Below are 20,984 nucleotides of genomic sequence, written 5' to 3'. Positions count from 1 at the left end.
TCTTTAAAACCATTTTTTTCAAGTTTCTGCCCCTTCCCTTAAGTTTCCCCCACCTCCAAAATCCCAAACTTGCTGGTTTTTTGTTGTAGTTAAAACATTTTGCAGTCATTTATTTGGAACCAAAATGCTGCCACCGCAGCCATCTTGGATTTCCCAGTTTTTTTTTGCAAAGTTCTCCAGAATCTTCAAATTGCCTTGCTTTGCCTCAAAACTGGCAGGGATGGAGTCCTCAGGCTCCTTTACCCCTAATTCATGTCAGGATTTCACTGAGTGGGCAACTGAAGAACGCCCTTGTGCCTCAAGCCACGCAGCATGGGAAGGGGTGGGAGTGGTTAGTTTAGCCTCCCCTTTGCTCTCTAGGGTTGAGAAATGGTTGAGGGGTCTATCGGTTGGGAGTAAATCCCTTCCAGAGTCTCAGAATGTTGGTCATCCTAAACGCAGAGCACGGAGGCCTGAGTATTACACTTGATCTTATCAATGAAGGTTCAGATAAACAATGTGGTGCACATAGTATTTTACAAATTAAAATGTATTAGGTACTATTATTCGACTGACCATCTGATAAGTCTTAGTGCAAGCTATTAACTTCCATTGATTACTGTAACTTGTACATTGAATGTACTGAAAATTACTTGGATTGCCTACAATTATTGCAAAATGTGGCAGCCAGGTTTATTTTTGGCCTTAAACATTATGATAGGATCTTTCCTGCCTTATATAAGCTCCACTGGCTTCCAGTTTGGGCTCAATGAAAATTTAAATTGTGTACAATAATTTTTAGAATAATTTATGCTTTGGCTCCTTCTTATTTACCTGGATTAAGACTGTTGGAAGAGTTACCGATTTTGTAAAGGCCTTCAGTTTCTATTTCCATCTGTTCATGGGATACATTTTAAGCGGTATTTAACAGCATCCTTCTCTTGCCAGGCTCTGAAATACTGGAGTTTTCTTCCACTTATTTATCAAACTGAAACTTCTTATACTAAATTTAGGGAACTACTTACACATCCTTTTAGATCTTATTTTAATGCACAGAATGAGGGAATTTGCAGTCTGTTTTTATACAACTATGATGATTTATTCTTTTGATCTTATTGTAATTGATTTATTTTATGTAGTTTTGGGGTATTATGTTCCTCTATCAGCATATCTTTCTCTGTGACATCAGAAATAGATTCCTCTAATATAGATGATAGAAGATGAATAATCTATCTGCCCATCTGGCGGCTCTCCTGGAGATCTCTTTGAAGAACTTGGTATGAAGTAAACTTTATTAATAGGGAATAGCTTTAGGGGCAATTTTTAAATTTTCAATCAAATATTTCTTAAATAATTCTCCAGGTAGTATACATGTGGGCTTTGGAAAATTCAACAAACGAAGATTCAATCTTATATTATAATTCTAAATTTGTTCTATTTTCCTATGAATCAAGTGTTTATCCTTAATTGAGGCATTTACTACTTTCAGTTTTTTTAATATTTTCCTTTAACAGTTAAAGGAAAGATTTATAAACTATAAAGAGTTTTACCTCATGCAAAATTGTCTTTAATAAGACATTAACTATTTTTTCTGCGGCCCTCCAAGTACCCTATTTTTTCTGGGGCCCTCACAGTTAGTTTTGCAATTTTAGAAATCTTGCAAGTTTATAAATCTTTTCTTTAACTGTTAAAGGAAAGATTTATAAACTATAAAGAGTTTTACCTCAGGCAAAATTGTAATTTCTTTAATAAGACATTAACTGGTTTTTCTTTTCTGCGGCCCTCCAAGTACCTACAAATCCAAAATGTGGCCCTACAAAGGGTTTGAGTTTGAGACCACTGCTCTAGAGGGTCGTGTCATGACTCATAATGACAAATGAATATATGTGGTGAGCAGCGCAAACACATCTAGAAAAATTGCTGGTGTACTGCTCAGTCAGGCCCCATCGGTGGCATCACCCATCATGAGAATTCAAGTCACACTAGCCTCAAAGAACATCTGCCCACAAATAAATAACCTCACTATATGTTTAACCGCCAGTTGCATTTGCATGATTGAATTGTAACATCGATTCTTTAGTTAACATGTTTGGAATTATGTTTATAATGCATTTCTATGATATATCTTCAGGAAATTGCTTGCTTCAAAGGGCTGCAGGAGCAGGAAATGAGGCTGCCGCTCTCTTCCTAGCAACTCATGGGGCAAAAGTCAATCATAAAAACAAATGGGTAAGTGGAAGAGATGGTGCCAGATGGACTTTTGAAAAGGGTACCACACACATACTGAACATTATTTAAATTTAAATTTGACTGTACTGCAAGAGGTAGGAGAGAAATGGCTACGTGTACTTGTATCCCAATATATGCTTTTGTTCCTTGATGACAAGAGGGGTGGTTAAGATATTCAGGAAACTTACAGGGTGATGTTAAAAAAAAAAAGTAACCCTCTAGAGTTTTTTTTGCCATTTTCTCAGCAACTGTTTTGAATGTCGACAAGAAATTTTACATACTTATTTAGTCATCATAAGAACATAAGAAGTTGCCTCCACTGGATCAGACCAGAGGTCCATCGCGCCCAGCGGTCCGCTTCCGCGGCAGCCCATCAGGTCTATGACCTGTGAAGTGGTTCCTGACCAGTTCTATAACCTACCTCTGCTTCTATCTGTACCCCTCAATCCCCTTATCCTTTAGGAACCTATCTAAACCTTCCTTGAACCCCTGTACTGTGCTCTGGCCTATCACAACCTCTGGAAGCGCATTCCATGTGTCCACCACCCTCTGGGTAAAAAGGAACTTCCTAGCATTTGTTCTAAACCTGTCCCCTTTCAATTTCTCCGAGTGCCCCCTTGTACTTGTGGTTCCCCACAGTCTGAAGAATCTGTCCCTGTCTACCTTCTCTATGCCCTTCAGGATTTTGAAGGTTTCTATCATGTCTCCTCTTCTCTAGGGAGAACAGCCCCAGCTTTTTCAACCTGTCAGCGTATGAAAAGTTTTCCATACCTTTTATCAGTTTAGTTGCTCTTCTCTGGACCTCCTCCAGTACTGCCATGTCCTTCTTGAGGTATGGCGACCAGTACTGGACACAGTACTACAGGTGCGGGCGCACCATTGCACGATACAGCGGCATGATGACTTCCTTCGTCCTGGTTGTGATACCCTTTTTAATGATACCCAACATTCTGTTCGCTTTCTTTGCCAATGCTTTCAATGTTGTGTCCACCATCACCCCCAGGTCTCTTTCAAGGTTGCTCACCCCTAGCAATGATCTCCCCATTTTGTAGCTGAACATTGGGTTATTTTTCCCTACATGCATGACCTTGCATTTCTCTATGTTAAAACTCATTTGCCACTTTTTTGCCCACTCTTCCAGTCTCGTTAGGTCCCTTTGTAGGTCTTCGCAGTCTTCCGTGGTTCTAACCCTGCCGCAGAGTTTGGTGTCATCAGCAAATTTAATAACCTCACATTTCGTTCCCGTCTCCAGGTCGTTAATAAATATATTGAACAGGGTCTGGCATTTCTCTTCCTCCTCCCCCCACTCCTGCTGCTTACCTGCCTACCAGGTTCTGTAGGTGCTAAAGGTTACCTCTGGCTTTTGGAACCTGTCCTCTGCTGTGTCCCATCCACTGCTCTGATGCAACTTCTGTGGGTGGGACACAGCAGGGAAAAGGCCCTGCAGCCAGAGAGGTAACCTTAGCACTGTCTCTGCTACTGTAGCACCTGGAGGACCCAGTGGGTAGATAAGCAGCTGGACATGGATGAGGGGTGGCACTGAATCCCAGCTATGCCCCTACTTCACTCCCCTGGATTTGGTGTTGCCTTCAGTTTCTCAATATTTCTGTGGTTCCAGCAGATGATACAGACATGATTCTGGTTGTGTAGGCACAGTTTCCAAGTGGAACATAGACTGAGTCTAGGGGGACTTCGGGCAATCATCCTTGGGAGCAGATTATTCTCTTTCTCTCCCCCCCCCACCCCTGGGGAGGGGGGATCAGATAGAGTCTGTAAACATTCACCGACTTACAGTTCCCAGTACTCTGCAGTGGTTTTCAGTCTCATAGGAAACCTGAATATGAGAGGGTCAAATTCAGTAAATATTCACCAATTCACAGGCTTCATACTAGTATAGAGCAGAGTGGTGTTACAGAGAGAGAGGGGGACGCAGCAGTCCCATTTTTGTGACACCCTTCTTCTTGGGAACCACTGTTTTAAGACAGGGCCACAGACCTTTACTGCTTATTCTTCACTTCATATGTTGTCCTTTTTAAAGGGAGAAACCCCATTGCATACAGCTTGTCGGCATGGTTTATCAAACCTTACAGCAGAGCTACTCCAGCAGGGGGCCAATCCTAATAACCAGACCCTGGAGCCACTGCCATCTTCCAAAAGTTCAGCAGACAGCATTTACCTACAAAGCCCTCTACACATGGCAATAGCTTACAACCATCCAGATGTGGTAACAGTCATACTGGAACAGAAAGGTAGGTTATTGCTTTAAATGTACTTTCATACTGCCTTTGAAGGATTAGACATAAAGAGATGGTACTTACTATGCATCTAGTTCAGAGGAAGTTAGTCTGTGCTCCATGTCCACTTTATTGTAAATCTTCATATAATCTACAAAAAGGCAAACTTTTCCTTCTAGCCCTTCAGCAATATCAATCACAAATATACTGAATAGATTTGCCCCAGCACTGATCCTTGACGCTCTTTCCTCTGAGCAGTTACCAGGTAAATGTGAATTGTTTGTTTACTCTGTCAAAAAGTACAAAGATTAGGGGACATGCCATGAAGCTGCACAGTAATACTTCTAAAACAAATAGGAAATATTTTTTCATACAGTGCATTGTTAAGCTGTAGAATTTGCCAGAGGATGTGGTAAAAGTGTAGCTGGGTTTAAAAAAGGTTTGTTGAATTCCTGAAGGCAGTCCATAAACCATTAATTTAAGGTAGACTCGGGAAGCTAGAGGCCAACCATATTTCAGGTTCAGTCATGGCTTTGAGACCAAAACTTGCTTGAAATCTGGGTTTGGTCATGCTTCAGTTTCCAAAACTCCCCCACCCACCCCAAGCAACCACTCTCTGCCTGTCCACCCCACAGATGCCAGCCAGAAGGCCGCCTCCGGACCTACTTTTAGATGCCCTGATGATTAAGCGACTCTTTGGGGTAGGAGCAATTCTGAATTACTCCTGCCCATTCCAGCTTTGCAGTCAAAATTGTTATCATGGCTTCCTGCAGCATTCTCACAAGGCTACTGTGGGAAGTCATGACAACCATTTTTAAATTGGAATCAGCATGGACAGGAGCAGTGACTTCCCATGGCAGCCATTTTGACTGCATAGCTGGGATGGATAATAGACTTGGTCTTGTTCCTACACTGAAGAACCACTAGAGCACCAGGACATCTAAAGAAAGCTTTGAGGAGGTCCTACGAGTAATTAGGTGTGGGGGAGGGGTTTGATTTCAACTGAAACAAGTGGCAAATTTTGGCCATGCATTGTTTCAGTTGCTTTCTACAATGCAGTGGTGTGGTAGCTGTGAGCCTCTTTTAAAGGTAATGAACAGCAAGAAAGCATGATTCCTTTTTTATTGGATTAACATAATATATTTTTTTATTAGCTTTCGAAAGCAATACTAAAGCCACTGCTTATTCCTTGATGTCAGTAAGGTGATTACTTTTTGGGATTCTGCCTGGCTTGGCAATTTTGAAAGCAGGATATTGGGCAAGATCAAGGGTTCTCAACCCAGTCCTCTGGACACACCTAGGACAAGGGTTCAAGTTTTCAGGATATTCAAAATGAATAAGCATGAGATAAATTTGCAAGTATACCTCCATTCTGTGCAAATTTGTTACGGGTATCCTGAAAACCTGGGTATGTTCTATGGACTGGGTTGAAAACCTAGATGGACCTTTGGTCTGACTCAGTATGGCAAATCTAATGTTTTTAAATTCATCAGCTATATTCCAAGTGTAGAAACATCTCTGTTATCAATAAACCTGGTAGCCAGATCCTTTTGTCTGGAGATGATTGCCTGAGAAGGGGATTTATACTAAGAATATGCTTTTTCTTTTTTGTTTGTTTTCTTTCAATTTAGTATAGATTTATTTTGTGTAGCACATACTGGACTTTAGTTGTAGACTAGGACACAAGCCAGGGGAAGGTATGAACTCTGTGCAAAAAGGCAGACTCTGAGGAAGATGTGAACTGCAAACCTTGCACTATACAGGAGAAGAAGGTTTAGATTAAGCAGTAGATGGCAGCTCTTTCAGATCAAGGCTCACCCCTTCACAGAATTTTCCTTCAGGTTGCCTTGAAAAGAATGACGAGCAGAACAGCCCTGCTGCTCTGGCTCTGGGGTCTGAAAAGAAGTAGCACACTATGTTCCAGGGGGTTCCCCCACTCCCAAATTAAGACCCGAGCATGAACTGAATAATAACATGATAAAATGTGTTCTTTTCCTTGTTAGTCTGCATTGCTTTGTGTTTGCATAATAAAATGAAACTCAAACAAAAATATAACAAGTGAAAGTCCATGAATATTTCCTTGCTGTATACTCCTAAATTATACCACCGAGACAGTGCAAAATATTAAGTGGTGATGTAAACCAGTGTTTCTTAAGCCAGTCCATGTAGTGCACCCTAATCATTCTAGTTTTCAGAATATCCACAGTGAATGTGCATGAGATTTACATACAACAAATGCAGTGCATGTATATCTGCATATTTTGTATGCAACAAAAAATTCTATTCAGTTATATTAGAAAACAATATTTGCTATTGTATTATTCTGTTAGTTTGTTCCTTTCCAGTTGTATCCTTTGGACTTCAGATGCTGCTACATGAATGTTACAACAAATTCCTGAAGGAGGTTACATCAGAAGTATATGAACTGATCAGCTTCTCATTTGTGATTGCCAATTTGAGAATCATAAGAAAAATGTGGGCTTAAGAATGGGTGATTTTGTTATTGGGGGTGGGGTGGGGTAGAACTTTTATTAAGAACTTGTCAAACTCAGTAAAAAATTTTGGTTCCAGTAATCCAGACAAGAACCATCAAATGCTACAGAACACAAGAACTGTCCCACTTCTTAAGGATCAACATGATTTAAGTGCTTCTCAAGCTGATCCTGGAAGTTCACCCTAGTCAGTCAGGTTTTGAGAATATTCACAATAAACATGCTTAAGAGAGTTATAGACAAAACTGGAGCATATAGCAAGAATCTGTGCAAAATGTTCAGTTTCCAAATTTTACTGAGCTATGTTGGTTTAACTTTTAATATTTGTACTTTGTTTTTTAATCAAAAGCTTCTTGTATATTACTCCTATATAGCTAATGCCCTTCATGCAACCAACAACTTGCAAATCATTCCTGACTTTAGTCTGAAGGACTCCAGGGACCAGACTGTGCTGGGACTGGCACTGTGGACAGGTACTCAGGAAAGAATTTACATATACATCATTTCAAGAAAAGTTGTCTTAGCCATTATGGCCATAATCTATAAACAGCGCCATAAGTTAGATCGCGCCTACCGGTGCCTAACTTAAGCGGTTTAATCGGCGTGGAAATTGACCACACCATTTAAAACCAATTAAAAATCCATTAGAAAAAAAAGGAGGCACTGTAATTGAATATACAGTATGGTGTCTATCAGTATCTAAGGTCAAAGTAGGCATGGTTAGGGGGCAGAGATGACCTTAGGCACCGCTAGGTCCAATTCTCCGAGAAACTTAGGTGCCAGAAATGTAGACCTGTAAAATCCTGGCCTACATTACCGGCACCTAAATTTTTTCTTAGGCACTGGTAGCTGTGATTCTGTTAAGGGCACCTAAGTTTAACTGACACACTGCCAATGCTGGATTTTTTTTAGGTGGTGGTCGATTTAGGTGCCTTTTACAGAATCCAGCCCTATATGTATAGATGTCAGAAGGGGAAGAGTCACAATGAAGAAGCAGTAATACTAATTTGGTTTAGTATGGCATAATTGATAACAAATGGATCTCATCCTGGTTTATAATATATAGAATTTCAGAAACATAAAGACAGTCATCTCTGGAGTAGGTGCCTGGCAACATGTTTCTAGTGTCCATTGATTTACTTTGTATTTAAGCTTCCAGAAAGAAGAAATATGTTATGGTATTATACAATGAAGTAAAAAAAAAGTCCCCCCCTCCTGATTTCCCCTTTTATTGCATATATGTCCCATTGAATGATTCTCATCTATTGTAACAGCAGCCTGCTTGGCATTAGCAGCAGCAAGGAAGCAATCTGAGGTTCCCACAAGGCAGCAAGTATTGGCCAAGGTAGACTGTATATAAAATGCCCAGACTTATTTCTATAGCGCTACTAGACATGCATGGCACTGAACATCAAAACATAGAAGAGACAGTCCCTGCTCAAAAAAGCTTATAATCTAGTCAAGACTAAAGAATCAGGCAGTTTGTTCTAGGCATATGAAGTAGCAAAGTAGAAGGGACAGAATCTGAAGTAGCCATATCCACTGATCTCCTTCTGTAACAGACCAAGCATAATTCTTTTGTAATCCGCCTTGAACCACAAGGTAATGGCGGAATAGAAGTCTCTAAATTAATAAGAGAGACTTAACCGATGAGCAGAGTGCCCGGGGAGGGGGCGGGGAGGTTGTGTCAGGAGAAATACTGAGGTGCTGTAGAGCGAATACACTTGTAGGTCATTAAGAGGAGTTTGAACTGTGTCCGGAAACGGATAGGGAGCCTGTGAAGTGACTTGAGGATAGTGGTAATATGGGCATAATGACATTGGCAGAATATGAGGCATGCAGCAGAGTTCTGAACAGATTGAAGGGGAGAGATATGGTAGAGCAGAAGGCTAGTGAGAAGCATATTGCAGTAATCTAGGCAAGACGTAATGAAGGTATGGATGAGGGTCTTAGCATTGCATTCAGAAAGGAAGGGTCTAATTTTAACGATATTGTAGAGAAAGAAACGATTGGTTTTGGTGGTCTGTTGTATATGTGAAGATAAGGAGAGAGATGAGTCAAAGGTTATGCTGAGATTGTGAGCCACCAAGAAAAGGAGGATGGAGGGGGGTGCTCACAGAAATGGAGAATGGGGGCAGAGGAAAGACAGCTTTAGATGGAAAGATAAAGAGCCCAGTCTCGGCCATATTTACTTTTAGATGGCAGTGAGACATCCAAGCAGCAATGTCAGACAAGCAGGTTGAAACCCGGGATTGAATGTCTGTCGAGATTTCAGGGATACAGAGATAGATAGAAAACTACAAGAATGAGAGGGCATTCGGAAAAATTAAGAGGGGACAGATTCAAAACCAATGCTAGGAAGTTCTTCTTCACCCAAAGGGTGGTGGACACCTGGAATGCGCTTCCAGAGGATGTGATAGGACAGAGTACGGTTTTGGGGTTCAAGAAGGGACTGGATGATTTCCTGAAGGAAAAGGGGATAGAAGGGTATAGATAGAGGATTACTGTACAGGTCCTGGACCTGATGGGCCACCGTGTGAGCGGACTGCTGGGCATGATGGACCTCTGGTCTGACCCAGCAGAAGCACTACTTATGTTCTTAGATCTATGAGTCTTCAGCATAGAGGTAATTGAAAGCTATGGGAGGAGGTTAGAGCACCAAGGAAAGAAGTGTAGATGGAAAAAAGAAGTGGTCATAGGACAGAGCCCTGAGATTATGTTGTGTTAAGCAGTGTGCCAAAGGATAGAGGTACATATGAGTTATTTATTTTTAATGCTGGTGTTTATGCTGCAATCTGCATGTCTGTTTTAATGAAAATTTAATTTAAAAAATTGATCAAATGAATTAATTTGCCAATTGTCTAAGATGTGTTAAGTTTTTATATATTGATAATAGTTTCAAGTTTTTAGAAAATGACACGGGGACAAATTTTGTCCTTGTCTCTGTGGACTCTGTCCCTGTCCCCGCCCCGTGGTTAACCAAGGGTACCCATCCCCATGTCATTCTCTATAATGCATCACCAGGGCTTTAACCCATGGATATTTGATCAATTAACCAAAGTGGGAAATATAGCTTTCTTGCCAGGAACGGAAAATGGTTGATAGAGCAATTAATGAGGTAGTTAGTTTTTTATATGGGTGGTAAGGGTGTTGAACAACTTTGTTCTTTAAATAAATGAAGTAATAATTTAAAAACTGTTGTGTATTTTAGAGAATGACCCGAAAACAGGGACAAACTTTGTCCCTTTGTCATTCTCTAAAAAGAGGTGATAATCAAATACTAACTGCTTAACCGCTGGCTCTGCTCACAACTACCCCCCCCCCCCCTGCCCTGTGTGGGTAATGATGAGGCAGTTTGAGGAAATATTCAGCAGCAGTATCTGGTTAGTTGAATATCCTTCTCAGTGGCACTTATCTGGTTAGTAGCATCTGATGGACTGGATAAGTGCCTTTAAATATCGGCCCCTAATTTATTTAGAAAACTTGAACGCTAAATATAAAATTTTCACTATATCTCCCCTATCCCTGCCAGGTAATATGACTATAGATTCTGTTCCTTCCTGTGGTAGTTTTCCATTGTCTTCTCTGTAATCTATTTGTGTATATTGGCAAGAGATGGATGGAAAATGACTTTTCAGCCTGCGGCAGAAACTTTTTTTTTTTTTTTTTCTTTTAGTTTGTATTAATACTAATGATTTAGATTGCTGCTGGTTTACAATATAATTTTAATTATTCTTAATATACACTTTTTCTTCTCTAGGCATGCATATTATAGCCGCACAGCTTCTGGGATCAGGAGCTTCCATCAATGACACGGTGTCTGACGGTCAGACATTACTGCATATGGCAATAAAGAGGCAAGACAGCAAGAGTGCTCTTTTTCTCCTGGAGCATCAGGCAGACATAAATGTTAGGTAAGGTGCCACCTAAAACTATGCTCCAAGTTTCCAAGTTTATTAGCATTTGATTGATCGCTTATTACAAGCTAAGCGATGAACAATTTATTTAAAATAAATAGAATTTTCAAAGTACAACAATAAGTTGGGTTCAGATACAAACAGACAAAACAGACTGACATGATACATAAGGAGGGGAAAAAAAATGGGAGGGAATAGTTACAATATTTAATCTTTTTCATAATCTAAAAAAAAAGGAAGAAGAGGGGGCAGGAAAAAACATGCGGAAAGGGAGTGTGAAAATTAGATAAAAAGTAATTTTAAAAATTGAAAGTTAAATATAATGCATTTTTAAACGTTAAAAGCGTCTTTAAATAAAAAAGTTTTTAAAATGGTTTTGAATTTATTAAGATCTTTAACTTCTCTTATATATAGTGGTAAATTATTCCAGGTTTGGGGGGCCATTACAGAAAATATGTCATATCGTCTGGTGCCAATTATCTTCAAGGATGGAATCGTCAATTGTCCTTGCGATGAAGAGCGAAGGGATCGTGTTGCATTGTAGGGAATAAGTAACCTATCTATGAATTGTGGTTCATGCGTAGTTAATGTTTTAAATACTAATAGGGAAATTTTGTAAATTATACGAATTATGCTCAATGTTGAAAAGGGATTTCTGTGTCAGAATTCTTTGGGAAAGATGAACATCAGTGTTGAGTTGTAGCATTTTCAAGTCAGTTCTCCAGGGGAAAGAGTCTGGAGAGTCCATCCTGGCCAGTGATAGTAATAGATCAGTGGTCTCAAACTCACGGCCCGGTGGCCACATGCAGCCCACCAGGTACTATTTTGAGGCCCTCAGTATGTTACCATTGTTCTGGAACATTGCCCGCATCACTGCTATAACCTTATGCATGCGCTTTCCTGCATCTGTATGCGATTGTGAGGTGGAGTGGAGAGGACAATCGCGGTACAGATGCAGGAAAGCACTTGCGTGAGATTACAGCAGTGAGGCGGGCAACGCTCCAGAATGTAATTGGAGGCAGTGCAGCTTGTGCATGTGTGCGTAATCTCGTGAACTCTCACAAAATTCGGCACCTCTCCTGGCGGTGACTGCTTGATGTAAGCTGGCAGTTGTGTCCAGTGCTGGAGGAGGTGACAGTTGAAGGCAGTTGTGGACACGATTACCAGACACTAAGGCACAAGTCGGATATTGATTCTTCCCTCTACAAAAAAGCCTAGAGGACTACACCAAAATCTTGTCTCTTGCAGTTGATACTTTAGATTAGAATCTAAATCACAATTTTGCATGAAGTAAAACGCTTTAGAGTTTATAAATCTTTCCTTAATTGCTTCTCATAATTTCAGCTATACACAGCTGAAAGCAGTTTAGCATGCAGAAAGTGAAAAACTATCTAAACTTCACTTTCTGCATGTTGCATTGCTTTCAATGGTGTATAGCTGAAATTATCAGAAGCAATTATGGAAAGATTTATAAACTATAACAAGTTTTACCTCATGCAAAGTTGTCTTTTCTTTAATAAGATATTAACTATTTTTTCTACGGCCCTCCGAGTATCTACAAATCCAAAATGTGGCCCTGCAAGCGTGTCTGGTTGGAAAGCACCTTGTCTGGGCAGATGGGCCCAGGATTGATCTTCCACAGAAGAAAGAAGATGGAGCCTAAGAGTTTGTTGCTTTTTCTCCTTTTTTTCCCCCTAAAGCAGCAACAAGAGATTGGAAAACAGATATCTTGGTAGTGACTGTTTCTTTATTTCAATAGTATGGGGCAATTTCATAGTAAATATTGTAACTGAAATTCAGTGTACATGAGAAGTTTTTTGTTGTTTAAAGAAATGTGGATTTTTTTTTAATGACCGATGAGAGAGAGGATAGTGGCTCTAGCTTTGTTCAGTGCACTTTAAATACTGATTACTGAGATCTTTATTTCTCCACGTATTAACATAATCGAGCTCATTTTGAGTTTATCATCTAATGCACATTGAGTTTATCATCTAATGCAATTTTGTACTTTAGTTACCTCAATATTGACTGGATAAATGTTACATCATGGAGCACTAGAGAGGTAAAATTTCTAGAAGTAATAAATGACTGCTTCATGGAGCAACTGGTCTAGGAATCAACAAAAGAGAGAGCTATTTTAGATTTAGTCATTAGTGGCATGCAGGGGTAATATGAGAGGTAACTGTGTTGGATCTTCTTGGAAACAGTGATCATAACATGAACAAATTTGAGCTAATATTTGGAGTGAAGTCACTAAAGAAATTTACTGCAGCGGCATTTAATTTTTTTAAAGGGCGACTATGATAAATGAAGAAAATTGTTGGACCAGCTTCAAAGGTTAGGACTTTAAATTAGGCATGGATTTTGTTTAAAAATGCCACCTTGGAAACCCAGACCAGATGTATTCCATGTATTAACAGGTGGAAAGAAGAGCAAACGAGAGCTGGCATGATTAAAAGGTGATGTAAAAGAGGCTATTAAAGCCAAAAGAACATCCTTCAAAGAATCTAAATGAAGAAAACAAGAAGCAACTTAGATTCAAAGTATTGATAAAGAAGGCTAAAAGAATCTGAAGATAAACTTGTCACAGAGGCAGAAACTCACAGTAACATCTTTTTCAGGTACAGAAGCAGAAAGCCTGTGAGGAAATCCATGGGACCATTAGATCATCAAGCAGCAAAAGGGGCACTGAGACCATAGCCCAGAGACTGAATGAATTTTTTGCTTTGATCGTTATGGGAGAAGATGTAACAGATCTACATGTGCTAGAAACGGTTTTCAAGGGAGGAGCTGAAAGAAATCTCAGTGAAACTGGAAGATATACTGAACCGAATTGACAAGTTAAAGAGTGATACATCACCTGGACTGGACAGTATACAGCACTGATAACAGCTCAGCACAAATGAACAATGGCCACAGAGCCTTGGAGAAGTATCCTCCCAGCAGGGAATGGAGACAAGAACTTTGTAGCAAAGGCCAGCTGGGTTAGCATTTCAAAGGATACATGTGTTCACAGATAGCAAGGTACAGGCTGTTCCATCTGGGTAGCTTGTAAAAGAAGGCTGTTTTTAGGCTGTGGGAAAATATGCGTTTGGGTGCAGCAGCAATAGCATTTCTCTTCCCCCTTCCTAATTGGGTGCAGCATCAGCATCCCCCCCTCCCGGCAGTGCAGCATTCACAATTCGTTACAGGCTATGGCAGGAGATAGGGCAGCGACGGAGGGAAGCTTACAACTTGCTGCTCTTGCTTGCTTCGGGCCTTCCTCACTGCCGGGTCTTGCCTACTTTCTGTTTCTGCGAAGGCAGGACCTGTCAGTGAGGAAGTCCCAAAACAAGCAAGAGCAGCAAGTTGTAAGCTTCCATCCATCGCTGCCCTATCTCCAGCCTTAGCCTGTAGCAAATTAAACACATGCATTAGGGTTCTAATGGTAACACTGTGCATGCCTACTTCCCTTCCCTTCTCTTCCCTCCCCTTCTCGTCCCTCCCCCTCCCCCTCGGGATGTAACTTCGGGTTTCAGAGGAGAATAAGGGAAGCCGGCACACACAGTTTTACCGTTAGAGCCCCGGAGCATAGGTTCAAGTTGATTGCTGGCGCTTAAAAAAAAAAAGTCAGGCTGAGACTGAACACTGAACTTCCAGCGGCTCTTCGGGTTGTGCTGAGTCAGCCCTGGGAATCCTCAAGCCGGTGAGGGTTTTTAAAAAATGTTTGAGCAGCAGCAGAATTCGCGACTGAGATGACAGCCAGGCGCTCACCTAAATTAGCTGGGCAGAGCGTCCGGCTAAAAGGCACTAGGGAGAACACTGGCCAGACCACCGGAGGAACTAAAATGGGGAGGGGGTTGAGTATTCGCTCCATAAGATGCACCCTTATTTCCACCCACTTTGGGGGGGGGGAAGTGTGTTTTATAGAGTGAAAAATATGGTATCCTTCCTGCTATTTGTGGGTCGCCGGGGGGGTATCGATTGTCGGAAGGGGGGGAGCCCTTGGCCATTTTTTGATAGGCCTGCCTGTCTCTTATTTTTTTTTTGTGTGGCAGATATTTTGCGTGTGTAACACGCAAAATATCTGTGCCATGGAAAAAAAATGAATAAACCCCCCCTCCCCCTGTGATGCCATTTGTGTTGCTGTTGAGAAGTGTAGCTTCTCTTTTCATTTTCCAGTGTAGCACAGAGGGAAGTTTTGCACCTGAAACAATTTGTTTTGGACCCACTTTTACTGCAAAAGAGCACTGTTGTGATGCCAAACCCTGTTTTACTGCCTTTGTTTTTGCATTCTTGAGGGATTATCATTGTTTTCTATATTATCCGACTTTTTGCTTATCCAACAATGGGCCAGTTCTGTTTGTTTCAGATAATTGAGATTGTACTGTTCTTAATATCAACAAAAAAAGCTTGATTTGCTTTAAAATCTGCTAGAAAGAAAAAGTGATGGTATTAATGTATGCAAAAGTATGGTTGAGTTTTGCTTTTTTTCTTGAAGTGAAGGGAATATCTAGCTTCCATTTTGTGTTTTTATATTGCAGGACACGGGAGGGGGAGACGGCCTTACAACTGGCCATCAGAAACCAGTTGCCCTTGGTGGTAGATGCTATCTGCACTAGGGGAGCAGACATGTCTGTGCCAGATGACAAGGGGAATCCTCCGCTGTGGCTGGCATTGGAGAATGAGCTGGAAGATATTGCATCGACTTTGGTGAGGTCCTTATAGCTTCACTTATGTTTGTTTGTTTTACTTCTAAACTTTAGAGTCACAGAGGTAGCCAGGCTATTTTTTTTTTTTTATATATATTTTTATTAATTTTGTTACTAAGAGAATAACAAAATACAGGAAAATAAACAATGTCATACATAAAATAAATACATTCAGGAAGCGATAGGCAATAAGAAAAATTCATTCAGGAAATGGAAAAAGGACAAAACTGACGGGAACTGGAAAGAGCACAGGAAGTATCAAAAAGAATGTCACCGTGTGGTTCGAAAAGCCAAAAGAGAGTATGAAGAGAGGCTAGCCAGGGAAGCATGAAATTTCAAACCATTCTTTAGATATGTTAAAGAGATGCAGTTGGCTAGGGAGGAGGTGGGACCGCTGGACGACGGAGACGACGGAGAAAGAAGTAGCAGAAAGACTTAACATGTTCTTTTCGTCTATATTTACAAATGAAGACACATCCAACATACCAAAACCTGAGCAAATCTTCAATGGAGTTCAAGCAGAAAAATTAACATCCATGGAAGTGAGCTTTGAAGACGTAAACAGACAGCTAGAAAAATTAAAAACTGACAAATTCCCAGGTCCGGACGGAATCCATCCAAGGGTTCTGAAGGAACTAAAGGAGGAAATAGCGGAACTACTGCAGCAAATTTGCAATCTATCCCTGAAAACAGGCGTGATCCCAGAGGATTGGAAGATAGCCAACGTTACGCCCATCTTTAAAAAGGGATCAAGAGATGACCCGGGAAACTACAGACCGGTGAGTCTGACCTTGGTTCCGGGGAAAATGGCAGAAGCACTGATAAAAGACAACATTGATGAACATTTTGAAAGAAACAAACTTCAGATAACCAGTCAACATGGTTTCTGCAAGGGGAGATCGTGCCTAACAAACTTATTGCACTTCTTCGAAGGAATTAACAAACGGATGGACAGAGGAGACCCCATAGACATCATATATCTAGATTTCCAAAAAGCCTTTGACAAGGTACCCCATGAACGCCTACTTCGGAAACTGAAGAACCATGGGGTGGATGGAGACATACATAGATGGATCAGAAACTGGTTGGCAGGTAAGAAACAGAGGGTAGGAGTGAAGAGCCATTACTCGGACTGGAGAAGGGTCATGAGTGGTGTTCCGCAGGGCTCAGTGCTCGGACCGATGCAATTTAATATATTTATAAATGATCTAGAAACAGGGACGAATGCGAGATAATAAAATTCGCGGACGACACCAAACTATTTAGTGGAGCTTGGACTAAATAGGACTGCGAAGAATTGCAAAGGGACTTGAACAAACTAGGGAATGGGCGACGAGATGGCAGATGAAGTTCAATGTTGAGAAATGTAAAGTACTACATGTGGGAAGCAGAAACCCAAGGTACAGCTATATGATGGGAGGGATGTTATTGAAGGAGAGTCCCCAAGAAAGAGACTTAGGGGTAATGGTGGACATGACAATGAAGCTTACGGCACAGTGCACAGCGGCCGCTAAGAGAGCAAATAGAATGCTAGGTATAATCAAGAAGGCTATTACTACCAGAACGAAAGAAGTTATCCTGCCGTTGTCTCGGGCAATGGTGCGTCCGCATCTGGAGTACTGCATCCAATATTGGTCGCCATACCTTGCTGCCCCCCCGACCGGCACACGACTTACCCCGGCCTGGCACACCCCTGACTGGCACACCGCATCACCCCTGGTAGGGCCTGGCCCAACTCGGCCTGACCCGACAAAGTATTAGCCAGTCAGGGACTTCCTTAGACTCAGCCCTAAGGAAGTCCCTGATTGGCTCAGGCATCACAGGCCCCTCCCAAGAGAGGAGAAGCCTGAAGCACCTGAGCCAATCAGGGCCTTAGGCTCCTCCCCGTGCATCACATGATGCACCAGGGCGGGGCCTAAGGCCCACATTCACGGTGCATCATCCAGGAGAGGAGGAGACAAAGGAGCAGGAGGACTTTGCGGTTCCTCCTGCTCTGGAATGCAGTACTGGAGGGAGGCCTAAGGAGCAGGAGGGATTGAGCACCCCTCCTGCTCCCAACTTTTAGGTACAGGGGAGATGTTGGGCCAGGTTAGGTCAGGCCTGGGGGGGATGAGTCACATGCCATATTCGCACGGGTGGGGAGGGCTGTGTCGGGTGGTTGCAGGAAGGAGTGGGTCGCCAGGCGCGGGGCCCTCAGCCGTTTTTTGACAGGCCTACCTGTCTTTTTTTTTTTTATGGGGCAGATATTTTGCGTGTGTAACACACATAAAATATCTGTGCCATGGAAAAAAAAAATGAATAAAAAAGACAGGCAGGCCTGTCAAAAAACCTGCAGACCTGTCGGTAACTCAGTAGCAGTCGGGTTTGCCAATAGTAAAACCCAATTCAAAATAGCCAAGCAATTGTTAGTGAATCAGTCGCTTGGCTATTTTGCGTGGGGTTTTACTAATTTGCATGGGAGGATCGGGATCGGATCACTACAGGCTTTAGTGAATCAGGTTGGAGGGAAATCGGGTCGCAAAGGGCTCGCAAACTGATTGGTACATGATTGGTTTGCTTAGTGAATATAGCCCAAAATCATTAGAAACTGTTTTCAAATCTTGGGGTACCAACCATTTTTAGTTTTGTAAAATTTAAATAATAAGTGTTGCTCTGTCATGGGATAAAGCATTAGATTCTGAAGGCCTTGTCAGGTTTTGATAAGAAAAAAATTTAAAACTCAATGCCATTTAGGTCTGGCACAGGCAGGGTCTTTATTTTTCTGCATTGTGTTCCCTATTGATTTGTCTTATTCTTGATCTTTGGTTTTAACTCAGGTAAGACATGGGTGTGATGCAACCTGCTGGGGTCCAGGGCCCGGAGGATGTCTACAGACACTTCTACATCGCGCCATCGATGAAAATAATGAACAGATTGCCTGCTTCCTCATACGCAGGTTGGACATGTCCCTGAAGAAGAATATATTATAAAGACAGCAACTTTTCTTCTCCTTACTTAAATCTCCTCTTGTAGTCCCAATCTTTTTTGTCTACTTTAAGATCATTTTAAAGTTTTAACAAGAGGGTTTCCTTTTTATTATTTAATTTTATTTTCAATATATATTAAAAAAACAACAACCCAGCCTTAAGGTTAGTGGTTTAGGCTTCTGACAAATAGCTGTGCAGATGCCATGGGAGCCACATTGTTTGGATTGTTCAAAAGTTCTAGGGCATTGTACAGTGGAAGTTCTTTTTGAATCTCCGCATGTTTGGCTATGTATACTGTTAGTATTCCACAGTATAGTTCTCAGTGGTATATTCGTTCCATCTCTATAGATCATCAATAATTTTAAAGAAGCATTAAAAAGTTTCCTTTTCAAAGATGCATTTGAACTATGATCTCTCCCCTGCTTTTGAGCCATGTTCTATCTTTCCTGCTTTAGTGCTCAAACAACTTCCTGTTCTCCCCCCATCCTTTAATTTAATCTTTTATGTATACTTCATTAAATTTATTGTAGTTCTTCCTTCATCCATCCCTCTTGTGTATGCTGAGTTAGTTATTATTTTTTATCAAATGTTTATATGTTTTTAATGAACCATTATATTGTTCGTCGCCTAGGAACCATGATAGGCGACTAATAAAATTTTTAATGAAACTTGAAATAACCTTGTAAATATGGTTTATCCAGAATAGTCAAGATTGAGGCCATTCCAGATAATGGGGGTTTTGTTGCTGCTTGTTATTTTGCACAAGTCACATAACCCTCCATTACATCAGTAAAGACTTAGATTGTTCACCAGGGCTTCCCAAACTCTGAGCTGCGACCCCCAAATAGGGTTACAAAACCCAAGTTCTGTATCGCTTGGTAGACTGGTATAGTCCTTACGAATGGGTAATATGCCTCACTGCTACTAGCAGGTGGAGACTGAGATCAAACTTGTATATCAGTATAGGATCCCCTCTTGCTACTCCAGTTTTCCTCAGTCTCCGGTAGCAGGTAGTAAGGCTTTTCAGCTCCCCTCTTAGCACTGTTGGAACTTTGTTTGTGGACTCCCGGTTCCCCTTTTTGTGCCAGATAGAGCTTAGGCGGGTTCTGTTTGGGAATCCATCTGACCTTGGAGGTGTTAAACCCAGCGGGTTTCGTGCTGGGTCCCTCCCTCCACCTCCCCATATTTTTGCACAGGGCCTCAGCAGGCGGCATGGCCCCCTCATTGATCAGCCCTCCAGCTTTGAGAGCCGTGGAGTCTGTTCTGACTAAGTAAAAAGAAATAACGAAAAAATCCTGAGGTGTGCCAGTCTAAAGGGCTCATTTCCCTTTAAAACTGCCTTTTTCTGTGTTTTTCTCAACTAACCAGCACTTTCTTTACAGCTAGGGCAGTTTTCAGCACAATGAGCTCTTTTAAAGGGAAAAAGTGCTCCAGGCGCAAGGTACTCGTGGCTGGCCTGTGCAAGGGTTGTGCAGGCCGGAGTGGTGAGGAAGCCTCATCGGCAGGCGGCCAGGGCACCCCGCCGCATGTGCCTCGCAGTTCGGCTTTGGATCGTGGGGAAGCCCAGGCTTCCCCCGACACCCACAGGTTGGGGTTCCCCAGCCAAAGACGATGAGGGAGAAAAGGATTCCCTTACCGCCGGTTCTGCTTGGGATTCCCTTTTCGCGTTGGTCAGTTCCTCAGCGTCAGGAAAGTCCCAGGCTTTTCAGACACAACAGGCTGCAGGAGTTCCAATTTTGACAGTTTCAGGTCCAATTTTGGCGGGAACCTCCTCATTCATTTTAGTTACCTCAGGTGACCTTCTCCCTGTTCTGGAAATACAGGGGCAAGGTATGTCAGGGTCCCCTGCTGGGGAAGGGTGTCCCTTGGGGCCACTGGGGGTCTTTCTCCCTGAATTTATGTTAGTATTTTGTAAAGCTTATGTGCTGGCAGCAGAAGTTTTCACGTCCACTCCGGGGGTCACGAGGAGGGGGGGTGTTTACCCTTGACGTGTTCCCCGGTGCGGTCCCACACAGTGGAAGTTTTGCTCCCCTCTACTCTTCTCTCATCCAAACGCCCGAGGGTGTCTTGGGGTGAGGTTTTTTTTTCCCAGAGGAGCACAAGGTGATTGATGAGGACCTGGACCCTTGGGGAGAATTCCAGGATCCTCTTGGGTGCCGGATTCCGCCAGTGAGGGGTTCGAGCACCCCCCAGCCGGCGAAGATGCGTCTGTGTTGCGCATTTTTCTGCGGAAAGAGCTCCATGAGTCTCAGGTCTCCTTGGTTTTGCATTTTGAGGACCCCGTGTCGGAGCCCCCGCCTACCTCCGATCAGTGGGTTCTGGAGGTGATTCGGGATGGCTATGCTCTGGAATTCGCCTGGTCCTTGCCAGACCGTTTTCTCACTTCTCCCTCGCAGGTGGCGTGGAAGCAGCAGGCCTTTCGCCAGACCCTTGAAAGATTGTTGGATCCAGTTTCCCTGCTGGAGTGGGGCACAGG

At 42.2% G+C, this 20,984-nt stretch overlaps 1 protein-coding gene across 1 annotated transcript in view; it reads left to right on the top strand.

The window, feature by feature from the left end:
- The window catches only part of ANKFY1 (ankyrin repeat and FYVE domain containing 1), a 107,629-nt gene that overhangs the window by 52,152 nt on the left and 34,493 nt on the right, over positions 1–20,984 (top strand). Inside the window, 6 exon segments of the mRNA XM_033921181.1 lie at positions 2,111–2,208; positions 4,247–4,457; positions 7,309–7,407; positions 10,695–10,848; positions 15,375–15,543; positions 18,359–18,477. Of these exon segments, the coding sequence (XP_033777072.1) occupies positions 2,111–2,208; positions 4,247–4,457; positions 7,309–7,407; positions 10,695–10,848; positions 15,375–15,543; positions 18,359–18,477 (850 nt within the window).

Source organism: Geotrypetes seraphini, chromosome 15 (assembly GCF_902459505.1).
Source record: "Geotrypetes seraphini chromosome 15, aGeoSer1.1, whole genome shotgun sequence".
NCBI lineage: Eukaryota > Metazoa > Chordata > Amphibia > Gymnophiona > Dermophiidae > Geotrypetes > Geotrypetes seraphini.
The sequence above is the reverse complement of the archived record's forward strand: the minus strand, read 5'-3'. Positions and strand labels throughout refer to the sequence as shown.